The sequence below is a fragment of the Urocitellus parryii genome, chromosome 7, assembly GCF_045843805.1.
Source record: "Urocitellus parryii isolate mUroPar1 chromosome 7, mUroPar1.hap1, whole genome shotgun sequence".
NCBI classification, from domain to species: Eukaryota; Metazoa; Chordata; class Mammalia; order Rodentia; family Sciuridae; genus Urocitellus; species Urocitellus parryii.
Genome location: NC_135537.1, coordinates 132,453,162 through 132,466,829, shown reverse-complemented (window position 1 = coordinate 132,466,829; position 13,668 = coordinate 132,453,162). Strand labels below are relative to the sequence as shown.

The window sequence follows — 13,668 nt, the reverse complement described above, 5'->3', positions numbered from 1 at the left end:
TGGGTACTAGGCAAGTCACTTTTCTGGGCATCATTTTTCTCATGAGTATTAAAATTCTGGTAGTGTTTACAACCTTGTATGTATCTAACAGGCGTTATTTTGTGATTTTAGAATCTAATGAAGGGGGTTGTGTATACAGCTGAGTGACAGCACTTGTCTAGCACACTCAAGGCCCCCAAGTTCTATCCCCAGCATTAAAAAAAAAAAAAAAGAAAACCTTATAAGAAAAAAATTATGAATTAAGAAAAATCAGACTAATTTTTTTTCATTACACATAGTCTCTAAGGTGCAATTCTATTTGAATACAGATTGTAATGCCTTTTTACATACACATCTTCTCTTTTCTGTGGTTGTCCTAAAAATTCTGTTTCCTGATCATCATTTTTCCCCTCTGTAGAGTCCTCCCAACTAAACAGTGTTTGGTATAAATTGGGTTCAATAATACTTGTTGAACTAACATTTTAGAATCCATTTTCAGAACATAGCAATGGATACTTGGGGGGAGGGGTGGACATACAGATTACTTCAATTTTCTTCTACTCTTCTGAATTTTTTTTGGGGGGGGGTGGAGGCTGGGGATTGAAAACCCAGGGGCACTTACCACTGTGCTATATTCCAGCCCTTTTTATTTTTATTTTTTATTTTTGAGACAGGGTTTCGTTAAGTTGCTTTGGGCCTCATTAAATTGCAGAGGCTGGCCTCGAACTTGTGACCCTCCTCCTGCCTCAGTCTCCTGAGTCCCTGGTATTACATAATTGCGCCACTACAACCCAGTGTATTTGTTGGATTTCAAACAAAGCAAACCCCAAACCAAAACCTCTCCTAGTAAGGGGACACCGTTTCCCTAAGATCGATCCACTCCCCTTCCTAAGCGTGGCATAAGCTGCACAATGAACGTTCCTTCTCTTCTTCTTTGGTGCCCAAAAGCATCCACAAAAGAGAAGAAATACTAATTCTGAAGGGAGTCAGCTCGTCCCTTCTAAGTGAAGATGAAAGATAGTCCGGAAGGAAAAAATCCCGGCTAGACGCCTCTGTCCCTCTCCACCTCAAACGCCCCAGCCTCATTCCCAGCTCCAGCCAGGCGCAAAACACAACCCCAGCCAGGCGTAACATCACGCCAGGCCTTGTGCGCACGCGCCCTCACTCCCGCCCCGCCCCTGGAAAACTCCTGGGCACACCAGGCCGCCCGGTCAGAACCTTTTTAGGCTCTGTGCACGCACAAGCGAAGGCGGCCTTCGAGGGAACCAGTGTCTTTTCTCCCCCTAGCGGACTACAATGGAACAATAGGACTTTGGGAGACGTTCTGAATGGGATGATGGGATACTGGTCTTTGAAGAGGAGTTTTGACATCCTTTAGGACCTGACCTCGTTTTTACAGCACCTCTCTAATTTTCCAAGAACAGAGCAAGGAAAGGGGAAGGACACCCACTTTGAGCTCCTAATGTGTGCTAGACCCTCCACACATATTATCACATCTTCCCAAGAGTTCCTTTGAGTTATTAGACCTATTTGATAGAGAAACAGGTTCAGAATAGATGATTTACCCAGAGTAGCACAGGTAATTAGTGAGGAGACAGGAGCCCAGGTCTGTGTACTCCAGAAGTTCTGATTACAGCCTAACCTGTTAGGGTTGGGATCCTGGACCTAGAGAAAAGAGAGCCACTTCTGTCTAGATGAGAAAGCTCTACAAGAACTCTGAAGTTTACACAGTCATTTGTAGAAAAACTTAATAGATTGTAGAGGAGGCTCACTGTGACCCAGCAAGCATCACTCCCTAACATTACAGCTTGTTGGCATTAGAATTCTTCAGACCAGTCCCCATGTTTGATTTATCAGGCAAGAAACCAACTAGTCTAGAAGCTATAGGTGTTCAAGGCAAGACTTTTCCAGGTATCTGAAAACATATTCCTTCTCCAGGGATTAAAGGATGAGGGAGGGCAAGAGAGGGAAGGAACTCAAGTTGGGGTGGAAATCCTCATTGGTGAGGGATACTGCAGGTTAATGTGAGTTCAGACAACTATGCAATTGTTAAGGGATGAGAGAAGCAGTTTCTACAACTCACATCTGGTGACCAGATCTTTAGTTGAGTCATCCCATCCAGATGATGCCATAGTCTCCTCTTGACATTTGTTTGAGATAGTAGTGGGTCGTAGGAGTGATAATGTGTATTTTCTTTTTCTTTTGGTACTGATGATTGAACTCAGGGCACTGAACAACTGTGCCATATCACCAGCCCTATTTTGTATTTTATTTAGAGATAGGGTCTCATTAAGTTGCTTAGAGCCTTGCTTTTGCTGAGGCTGGCTTTGAACTCATGATCCTCCTGCCTCAGCCTCCTGAGCCATTGGGATTACAGGCATGTGCCCCCTGTGCCTGGTGAGAATGTGTATATTAAGGCAGAGGCTGCAGGTCTTTGGCCTGGAATGTGAACACTAAGATACCCTTAATCAAGTAGCCAGAGATGTTAATTAGGCAGCACAGGGTGCCAGGGATATAGGGAGAGCCTACAATCATACTGTCAAAGGAAAAAGGTCCCCTGTGATACCCAAAGTTCCAAAGACTCCATGTGAAGGGATAGAATGATGATACAAGCAGAAGCTGTGATTTGTCAGGATTGGTGGACCCTTGGGAATGCTGAAAATCCATCCATGATTCAACTGAAGCAAAATGGCATCAGGTAGCTGCAGACACTAAATCTTGAAAAGGGAAAAGAACAATTTCAAGTCAAACCAAAATTAGAAGCTGTGAATATAGAAAAGTATATTTTAAAAAGTTGTTGGGGAAAAAACCATATTGAAGGCCCCAAATGTATTCAAAATACAAAAACCTCAGGTGACAGAACAAAAAGGCTAAATGAATGACTAGCCAAAGGAAAGAACTCCCCAAAGAGAAATGAAGAAAAGCAAACTGAATTTCCAAGGAAACCAAGGGCGAAATTGTAGAAATGCCAAAATCAAGTGAGCCAGAAAACAGGCAGATTGTTTTGATGATTTTCTCATGATTCCTGAGGAGGCTCACAAAATAGTGGTTTTCACTTCTTTTCAGGGTAACTGGGGAGAGACCAGAAACTAGAGGCAGGCTTGTGACATACCTAAGAGGAACTAATGTGAGAAGACTACATGATTTCTAGAAGGAAGGGTATTAACTGATGCCTATGGGTGGGGGTGAGATGGAGTCTAGGATTGTCAGATTGACTTGGATTGGAATCCTAATTTTTCCACTTAAGAACCATACACACAGCTGGGTTCAGGCCAGGCACAGTAGCACACACCTGTAATCTCAGCAACTCTGGAGGCTGAGGCAGGATTATTTCAGGTACAAGGCCAGACTCAGCAATTTAGCAAAGCCCTAAGCAACTCAATGAGACCCTGTCTTAAAGTAAAAAAGGATGGGGATATGGCTCAGTGGTTAAGCATCCCTGAGTTTAATCCTGTTTTTTTAAAAAAAATCACATCCATACTTGGACAATTTATTAATGTAATCAAACGTCAGTCTTCCTATGTGAAAAGGGAGATAGATGATCTACTTTATAGGGTTGATAGGGTTGACTACATGAAATGCATACGGAATGCTGGCACATGTAGCACACATGATCTTAGTGGGCACTTCCCTGAATAAAATCTAAATAAAGTTCATCCACATTCTTAAAGATTGACTTGGAAGGTTGGAGAAGAGGATTTTTTTTTTAAAAAGGGAGATAACGCATATTTACATAAGGCAAGAGTTTTTAGGGAACAAGAATCCAATTGTGTTTTTGACTAGCCTGCCATCTTTCCCATCTTGATTCCCAAGGTCTCTCTGTATTACTCAGTTCACAGAGAACTGCAGAGAACTTTGTACACTATCACTTCCTAATATTTATTCTAACTGTATCATAAAATGCTCAAGTAAACACTGCTGCCAAACTATCCATTATATTCCAGATCTTGGGTGGTGGTCACAGATCCCCAAAGACCTGACAGTCAAAGTTATAAAAATTAAGGGTAGTCATCAGCAGGGTGCAAAGACCAACCACAAAGCTAATACCACCCTTCCCCAGAGGCCAGGTTTGGCCACAGTTGGAATTATCTATGGTTTGGTTGTGCGCACAACAAAACCGACCTCAGGAAGCTGTGCAGAAGCAGCTCAAATTTTCAAGTGAATAGAAAAGTGTTTTCCTGAGAAAACATGGACTCCAGAGTGTGGGAAGCAGAGGGCAGAGCAGTGATACAATCTAAACTGCAAAACCTTTACAGGATAGCATTGTCATGGTTTGCTCTCCAAACCAGAGCTTTAAAACAAGAAGGCATTCTTCTTGAAAACAGTTCTTAAGACAAATAAATACTATTTGGAATGCTGAATACATCCTGCCAGAGGCAGGTAACAAGACTGGAATGAAAATAAACAGGTAGGTGCAATAAGTTTGAGCAACACACTACCAACAGAAATGGGCTCCTTGGGAGAACTTTCAAATAAGTGAGGTGACTTAAGACACAGACCTCCCCACCCGACCCAAATCCTTCTGAATCCATCAGCAATAGCCAGTTGGGGACCAACAGGCTACAGTCCCTCTACCTCCCCTCACAATTCTCCCTCTTTACTTTATACAGAACATTCAGAGCGGTGCTGGGAGTAGAGATGAAGACCCTGGGTAAGCAAAAATGAAATAAGAGAAAGAATGGTAATGCACTTTCTGGAAAGAGGAGACTGGGGGATGTAGCTCAGCTGGTAGGAGAGAACACCTGAAGACAGGAGACATGAGGTTGTCAGTACATGAAAACAAGATGAAAACTTTTTTCTTTTTTTGGTGCTGGGGTATCAAACTCAAGGCCTCACACATTTGGCAAGCACTCTACCACAGAGCTACACCCCAAGCCCTGGAAACATTCTTACATATTTGATTAGGGCGGTGAGAGCATGGAAACATAAATACAAAAAAATTTACCAAGACACTTAAAAGCTATGAGTTTTACTAAAACAACCTGTACCTCTACCATAACCCCAAAGCCAAATAATGAGCCACAGCACCCTCTGTTTGCTATCCTTTATTAAGGGGTCCCACATCCTCATGGGACTCCAGCCAAACCAAACAGGTCCCCCAAATATAGCAGGAGGCCTGGAAGGGGAGGGGAATGACTTATGATCCCACCACACCCTCCTGGAAACAGAAACCCACCACAGACAGACAGACAAGGACTGGGGAAGAGAACGCGCCTCTCCCCACTTTGCACCCACTCAAAAAGAAAGTCAAACACTGGCTATGCAGCCCCACCCCCACCCCCCCATAGCAGCGTTTGTGGGACTCCCCCTCCAAGGGGTGGCCCCAAGGCAGCTTCCTATTTGCTCTTCCTTCACTTTGGTTTGCTCCTGGCAACTCCGTGCCCTCTTCCTTCTCTCAGCCTCCAGCTCAGTCACCCCACATCCTACAACACCTACTCGGACCTTCTCTGTCCTCTCTGGGCCTCCCTGCCCGAGGGCTTCTGGGGAAGCAGTGATTCCTGCATCTTCCCTTCTCCCAGCAAGGGCCTGGCCAGACCCTCTCTGCCCAGTGTGTGGGACTCACACGGCTGCCCCACTCTCCTTGAGGTCAGGGGCTGAACGCTGCCGTCTCATTCGCGGGGGAGTAGTGTACGGTGGGTAACGGGGCCCTGGGGGCCGCTGGGCTGGGTAAGGTTGGGGCTGCTGGGGATAATAATTGTGCTTTTTGGGCTGGAAGTGCTGGGGTTCTTGCTGTGTGGAACCCCCTCCCCGGGATCGGCCCCCTCCATCCAGGGAGTTCCTGCGGGGACGGTGGGACCTGCGGGGACTTGGAGGTCTGCGGGCAGGGGTGGCTGGGGGTGGGGGAGTGACCTCCTCAGGGGGTTGGGGTGGAGCTGGGGCCTCCCCACTTCCCATCCCTGGCCAGGATTCCCGGTGCTGGGGGTTGCTCTTGAAGGGGAAACGCAGCTTGCAGTCGTGAGGGGGCACAAAGCGGGCTGGGGGTCTGCGCAGCCCCCCTCCCCGGCCCCCAGAGCCCTGAAGTCCCTGCAGGCGCAGCTGCTCCTGCTTGAGCCAGCGAAGGCGGCCACGACGGAAGGCAGGATCCTCCTCCATCAGCCGTGACACCCGCTCCCAGCTGGACAAGGGTGGTGAAGGGGGACGGCCGGAAGGTGAGCGGTCACTGGGCGCTGCCTCCTCTACTGCATTTGATCCTTCAGGTGGGGCCCAGGAGACCTCACTGGCTTCTTCATTCTCATCCTCATGATCCTGGAGTGGGTGGGGGTGAGAAAGGAGAAGGGATGTGAGAAGAGCTGAATCCCGAGGATGTGTGGGTTTCAGACAGTAAATTAGAAAGAACTGGAGTGACCAGATATTGAAGATCCAGAGAAGAGCCTGAAGATAAGAAAAGCTAGAAGGTTGTGGTTTATGAGCACAGGCCCAACAGCCAGATTGTCTGAGCTCAATTCTGGGTCTGCCACTTCCTTGCTGTGTGGTCAGATCTTTGCCTTGTAATCTCTGCCTCAGTTTTTTTGAGACTCAGTCATCTGTACAATGACACCAGTAATAACATACCTAGGGATGTTAAAATAATTGTCAGTTATATTACAGATGAAGTATAGAGCAGCTAGGCACAGTGGCGCACACCTGTAATCCTAGAGGCTCAGGAGGCTGAGGCAGGAGGATCATGAGTTCAAAGTCAGCCTCACCAAAAGCGAAGCACTAAAAATTTGAGACCCTGTCTCTAAATAAAATACAAAATAGGGCTAGGGATGTGGCTCAAGTACCCCTGAGTTCAATCCCTGGTGTACACACACACACACACACACCCCACACACAAAATAGAGCAGAGGAGGAGGATAGGAAGTCAGGCAGGTGTGGCTACAGTAATAAATGGATGTCATCATTTCAGTGAAACTCTGAAAAAGTGAGAAGCAAGCTATAGTTGTCTTTGGGGAAACACCTTGGTATAAGGAAGAGCAGGTGTGAAGGCCTTGAGGCTGGAGTGTATCAAACAGTTAAAAAACAAGCTGTGGAAGCTGGTAGGGATCGAGTGGAACAAGAGGAGAGGAGCAGAAACTGCTAGAGAAGGAAGCCTTCGTAAACCTTGAGCCCTGACTACAACTGACTGACTGGTCTCTCCTTGGACAGGAAGCTAGAACAGAGCAGAAGTTGACATGTCAGCTGGGCACAGTGGCTCAGACCTGTAACCCCAGCTACTTGGGAGGCTAATGCAGAATGATCACAGTTAGAGGGCACCTAAGTAACTTAGTGAGACTGTCTCAAAAAGCAAATAATTAAAAAAGACTGGGGGTGTGAGCTGGGATTGTGGCTCAGTGGTAGAGCACTTGCTTCAAATGTGTGAGATGCTGGGTTCGATTCTCCGCACCACATATAAATAAAAAATAAAGGTCCATCAACAACTAAAATAAATAAATAATAATAATAAAAAAGACTGGGGATGTATAACTCAGTGGTAGAGAGTTCCTGGGTTCAATCCCCAGTACTGGGGGTGGGGGGGAGTGTGGTTTAAGTAATCCCAGTGACTGGCACAAGACCTGGCAGACAGCAGGGTTGAGTATACACATGCAAAGCAGGGACAGGGGATAACACTACCACTCAAGGCAATTGTGAGGAGTAAGCCTGATGACACACAAAAAGCATGGAGCACAGACACACTAGAGTAAACAGCCAACCAGGAGGGAGAGGGAGGTTATGAGAATGTAAGCACACCAAGTCTTCAAGCTGCAACTTAACAACTGTGTACTTTGCATTGGTGATTCTCAAACTTTAATTGCACTTCAGAAACACTTGGGGAGCTTATTACAAATACAGGTTCATCCCCAAATATGTAGATTCAGTAGGCCTGGTGGAACCCAGAAATCTGCATTTTTTGTGAGCAGCCTGGTGATTTTGAGGCATAGGATTCCTAAATTCCACTGAGAAAGACTGTTAAATTTCAATAAGCTTTTTTTCCAAACACAGAGAGGAAGGAGGTTGGGATCTAAGGTGGGAGATACAGGTTCTTAAAGGGAAGAGCTAAATGAAGGGAGAAGGAAGAAAGCTCACCAGAGCCTCCCTACCTGGGTCAGGGGGATGACCCTCTCCATGCGGAGCATGCGGTCCCGCAGGGCCTGTAGCTCGCGGTCCTTGCTGCTGTTCTGCAGCTTCACCTCCTGCAGAATCCCGGTCAGCTTGTCTATGTGAGCCCGGAGGTCCTCCACCTCCGCCCCGCGGGCTCCCTCTTCCCCACCGCCACTGCCATTTCCTCCAGATTCCTCCTCGCCCACTGTGTCCCAGACATCCCGGGCCACAGCCCTCCAGGCATCTCCAGGCCCCTCTGGCTTTCCATAGGTGCGACACAGTTCCCTCATCTTGAGGGCGGCCAGGGCCTCAATCTCAGCCCGCCCATGGCGGAAGTCGGCCAAGGCCACCTCATAGCAGATCTCTTTGACTGCTTGCATCTTCAGGTCAGCCATGGTGGCCCAGCGGGGGTCTTTGCCTTGCAGCCTCCGCCGCTGGGGGATCTGATAAACCCTACGAGGGGCCCTGCGTTTGCCACTGCTGGGCAGGCCACAGCGCTTGACGATGGTCTGGACTGTGGTGGGGGGCAGCTGCTCCCGCAAGGAGGAGATCAGCCGCCAGCTCTCTTCACAGGAGCGCTTGTCAGAGTCATCCCCACTGTCAGAGTCTGCATACTGGGGCCAGAGAGAGAAAAGACAGGGAGAGAGCTAAGGATATCCCAGAGGCCACCCTGGTCCCAAAGACACAGGACACACCTCCTCAGCAATGCATGTACTCAAGTCCTACTCTGCCTTTTACGGAGGACAGGAGGATGCTGGGAGCCTGGGGCCTGGAAGGACACATGGAAGACCCCCATATACCTCTTCTCCATCTCTCTTATGAACTGCTTAACTAGTTGTTGCTGGTCTAAACAGCAGAGATGATGACGGTGTCTACCTTACAAGTGAGTTTTAAGGATTAAACATTTAGAACAGCAACTGGCTAAGTATTAGCGGTAGTTAATTGAGTCTGGAATTTTGTGTATTTATAGTTAGGCACAGCTTAACCACAGGAACACATTCTGAGAAATGCACCAGTAGGTGGTTTTGTCATTATAAGCACATCATAGAGTGTAATGACACAAATGAAGGCACTACAAATTGGTGAAATAGTTTTATGAAACTATCTTCTTATATGTGGTCTATCAATGAAAAACATTATACAGCAAATGACTACTTGGGATAAGGCTTAAAAGTCATTTAAAAGAAAATATGGCTGGGTGTGGTGGCACGTGTCTGTGATCCCAGCAGCTCAGGAGGCTGAGACAGGATGATTGTGGGTTCAAAGCCAGCCTCAGCAACTTAGCAAGGCTCTAAGCAACTCAGTGAGACCCTGTCTCTAAATAAAATATAAAAAGGGCTGGGGATGTGGCTCAGTGGTAAAGCACCCCTGGGTTCAATCCTAGTACCTAAAAAAAAGAAAAATATTATGGTCAAGTGTTTGCCTAGCATGTGTGAGGCCCTGGGTTTGATCTCCAGCACCACAAAAAAAAAAAAAAAAAAAAAAAAAAAGAGAGAGAGAAGATAAATCTTATGTAAATGACAGTAACTTAAATTCCCTGCATATAACATTTTCCTCCCTGATCACATCTCTGCTAACTTTCCTCCTAAACAAACCACTTCTACCTCTCACCCCACCCCACTTCCCACTCTGGTTCAGAGGATATTCAAAGTGAAGTCAACTGAGGTGACAGTGGCCTCCCTGCTCATCTGCTTGCCAGCCCTCCCCAGGCTCTGTGTGCCTCTACTCTGTTCTTACCAGTCGCTGCTGTTCCAGCAGAAGGTCAGCCTCTTCCTTTTCTTTTCTATACTGGTTCTCCAGATCCTGAAGCCTGGGATTGAGCAGAGTGGGAAGGCAGAGTTGTGGGGGGCTCTGGAGCTACTTCAGTGGGATGCCCGACAACAGGAGGATGCTGGGAGCCTGGGGCCTGGAAGGACACATGGAAGACCCCCACGTACCTCTTCTCCATCTCCAGTTTGATATCAATGCCTTGTTGCTCTAGCAGTTCCTTCTGGGCAAAGTTCCAGTCAACAGGCTCAGAGGGTGGTCCTGGGGGTGGGGGGACCCCTCGTTCGCGTTCTAACCGGGCCTGCTCCGGGTGATTGAAGCGGAAGACATGGTTCTTGCCCATCACAATCCTATTTCCTAGAGATGAGAAGAGAGGAAAGTGACTCCTCTACAGCAGCAAACCCATCCCCATGTTCACAGCATAGAGCTCCTTTGCTGTCATTTCCCAAGGGCCATGATACCCTCTGTTTCATCACCCCCAGGCTGAGAGGGAAATCTAAGCTGGCATTCTCCTGGTTGGTCCCAGGAACTCCCCCATAGGGATAGGGATCAGCCAAAAGGAACAGGGACAGGGGGAGCTGGGACAGCAAGAAATCAAGACTTGACTCCTTGATTCTTTGCTTTCTAGCTCCTTCTTCATACACCTACATTGTTATTGATTTATTTCAGGGTCTTACACCCTATGATGTACTCAGAAAGCCCTGCACTGGGACTTCCTACATATGGCCACATCCCAGACCCTCACTCTGGGACACATTTTCTACCTGATTTCAGCACCAGTGGTTCTGTCACAAGCTTCCCATTGACGTATGTCTCAGCTCCTTCACAAGGCTCCAGTGTGACCACCACTGAGTGAGCAGAGAGGAAGGGTAAAGATTAGACCCAGGCAAGAGTGGGTTATGGTCACAGATTCCCACTTTGCTTTACCCCCCAAAACACATGCACCACCAGTCCCACCCCCAGTACCTGTGGGGGGTGCCATGGCCCCTCTGGTGGCAGGCAGCACGGGAAAGGAAGAGCAGAAGGAGGGTTAGAGCCCTAACCAGAAATCTCTGCAGTGGCTCCCTACTCACCCACCACCATCCTCCCAGCAGCAGCATAGAAAACCCATAATTCTCAAAAGGCTTCATTTCTCATGCGTAACTGGGCAAAGGCCCTTTCACTTCTGCCTTTCAGATGTCTATTCCTACCTTTCCCTTTAACACTTATCCCTGGCCAGGCCTGAATTCTTCCAGTAGGCTCGAACCCATCTGTCTGATGCATCCTGCAAACTGCCACCTGACTAATCTTCTCAAGCCACAGCTGACATATGACAAGATAAAAGTCATATCACGGTGATCCATGGTACAAATCACTAAGCCTGATGCTTGCTGGAGACACAAAAATGCATGTGGCAGCTCTGTCCTCAAGAAGCTACAGTGACCATTACCAAGGGATCCCCATATCCCAAAGACTAAAGCTCTGTGACTCCTTAGCCAGGCACTCTGAGAAAGTCATGTAATTTCTGGGATCATCTATAAAGTGGGATAATTAAGTCTTTATTTATAGAGTGACTCAAATAAACCATAAAATAATACATAAACATGACTTTTTATTATTATTTACACAAACATGTAATGAATCATAACATCAAGCAGATATTGGGGACTTTGATACAGAGAGGGCAAACAGAGCAGAGAAGAAACTTGGGTTAGGGAAAGAGGCCTGGAAAGGATTATGTGAAAGTGGCGACTTCTGAGTCAATCAATGCTCAGAGGGGGACTAAAATCTCAATGGGCAGAAATAACAGAGAGGAGGAGGACTGGGAGAGAGACAGCTGAGGGCAGCACTATGCATCTGGGAACAGCCATGAGAGAACAGGATGCCAGCAGCTATAAGGGGTGACAGTTTATCCCACCTTTATTCCTTATTTCCTACCATGCCCCAAAATACATTCACTGATTTTACACATATATTGCACCCCTACTCAAGCACTATTTTATTAGATCCTAGAACCTAATAAAGAGGTAAAAAGCAAAAAGCCCTGCCATCACAGAGCTTACCTTTGACTCGTAAGATATAAACAATAAACAAGAAAACTTAAAATCATTTAATTAATTATTAATTCTAATAATTTTTAAAAACAGATAATCTGAAGTCCCCTCTAAAGGACAGGGTAGGTATTGTAGATAGAACACAGGGTCAGTGGGTCAGGGCAGCCTCCTCCCTGTCCTTGTACCCACAACAATCTGGCAGCCCCGAGCACAGCTCACAGCATAGTTCCTGGAGCCTGCCACCCTACAGTTGGAGTTCTGCCATTTTCTAGTTGTGCGGTCTTGGGCAAATTATCTAACCTGAGAACCCCTGTTCAGGCACCATTGAACTATGTGAGAAAATGCACAGGCACAAGTAGATGGTCAGTGAGCAATAATTATATGTCTATGCTGCCCATATTCTCTGCCTGTCTCCAGTCAAGTCTGTACAGACTCAACCTTTATAGTTCCCCCCTTTGGGGCACATACACATTGACTGCTTTTACTGTGATTTATTTAACACTGTTGCCCATGTCTGTCTTCTCCCAAACACCCTGAGAGCTCCTGGATAGTGGGCTGGCCCTGAGGGCTTCGTAAGGCTTTAAAATCTTTCCTGGCACAAGGCTGGAGGGAACCGCAGAACAGGAACTCAGCAATAACTCACTGAACTTAACTGATTCAAGATTTTCAACCAAAATGCTAGAAGCATCTGCTGCCACTGGGGGGCTTGAATCAGACCACAATGACTAAGCTAACCAGACCCTGAACTAAACTGTAACTCTGAACAGAGACACACCTATGTTATAAGTGTCTTTTCTACTCTTTTGAGATGAAGTCTCATTGTTGTCCAGGCTGGCCCCAAACTCCTGAGCTGAAGCAATCCTTCTGCTTCAGCCTCCTGAGCAGCCAGGACCTCAGGTGTGTGCCACCACACCCAGCCACTTCTTTCTAAAATGTGTGATGGGGCTGGGGATTAGTTGTAGATGCTTGCTCAGCATGCATGAGACCTTGCATTTGATTCCCACTACCATTAAAAATATATACCTTAAATTGCATGAGAATTCTTTTATTGACATCAGACTGGCTTCTACCTTCACCCTTGGAACCTGTGATTCCTGAAAGCTTTATGGCCACATTAAGAGCTAAAGTCTCCAAAAGTTTTGAAACCACAGAGGCACATGAACCCCTTAACCTCAGAAAACTTCATCATCATAGCTTGAAAAATTTGGGTTTCTCACAGAGATAAATTCAGATATTCCATTAAGATGAAGATGGGTGTTTATATATAATGACCAGGGTGCTATTTGAGGCTAAAAAATTAAGGATAGGAGCATATCCCACTCTCTGGCACACTGCAGTGTTCTATTTCTACTCGAATCCTTGATGCTCCCTGACCATACACAGAGCCAAAGGCTTGGTACCCTCACTACTTACCTATGAGCTCAGAGCCCAGAGTATAAGAATATATTTCCCCCTCTACATGGCTGCACTCCCCAGTGCCAGACCCAGGCCTCTGTGTGGGATGGAAGATAGAATCTGTCTCTATTCTTTTCTGGTCACTCTATTTTCAACCCCTCACACCAATCATTACCTTCTCCATCCTGCTGAGGGATGCTCCGGAACAGACAGTGTTGTTCCCGAATGAACTGTCCTGTCAGTTTGATGTCCACATCTACCTGGCCGACCCTGGGGAAGCAAGGGCCAACATTTTCTGAGCATGTTCCAGACATCTGCCTCCCAAACTCCAATTCCTCCAACTCGATAAGCCAAGCATAATTATTCCCATTTTACAGACAAGGAAGCAAGGCTGGACTGGATAAACACCCTCAGTCATAAACCTCCTACCCAC

At 46.8% G+C, this 13,668-nt stretch overlaps 1 protein-coding gene across 1 annotated transcript in view; it reads right to left on the bottom strand.

The window, feature by feature from the left end:
* Positions 1 to 5,008: 5,008 nt before the first annotated feature.
* Kif1c (kinesin family member 1C) overlaps positions 5,009 to 13,668 on the bottom strand; it is a 24,312-nt gene continuing 15,652 nt past the window's right edge. Inside the window, exons 18-23 of the mRNA XM_026380730.2 lie at positions 13,411 to 13,505; positions 10,572 to 10,655; positions 9,978 to 10,164; positions 9,778 to 9,850; positions 8,040 to 8,654; positions 5,009 to 6,225 (exon numbers count right to left, since the gene is read on the bottom strand). Coding sequence (XP_026236515.1) covers positions 5,539 to 6,225; positions 8,040 to 8,654; positions 9,778 to 9,850; positions 9,978 to 10,164; positions 10,572 to 10,655; positions 13,411 to 13,505 — 1,741 coding nt within the window. The 3' untranslated portion in view covers positions 5,009 to 5,538. The remainder of the gene's footprint in view (positions 6,226 to 8,039; positions 8,655 to 9,777; positions 9,851 to 9,977; positions 10,165 to 10,571; positions 10,656 to 13,410; positions 13,506 to 13,668) is intronic.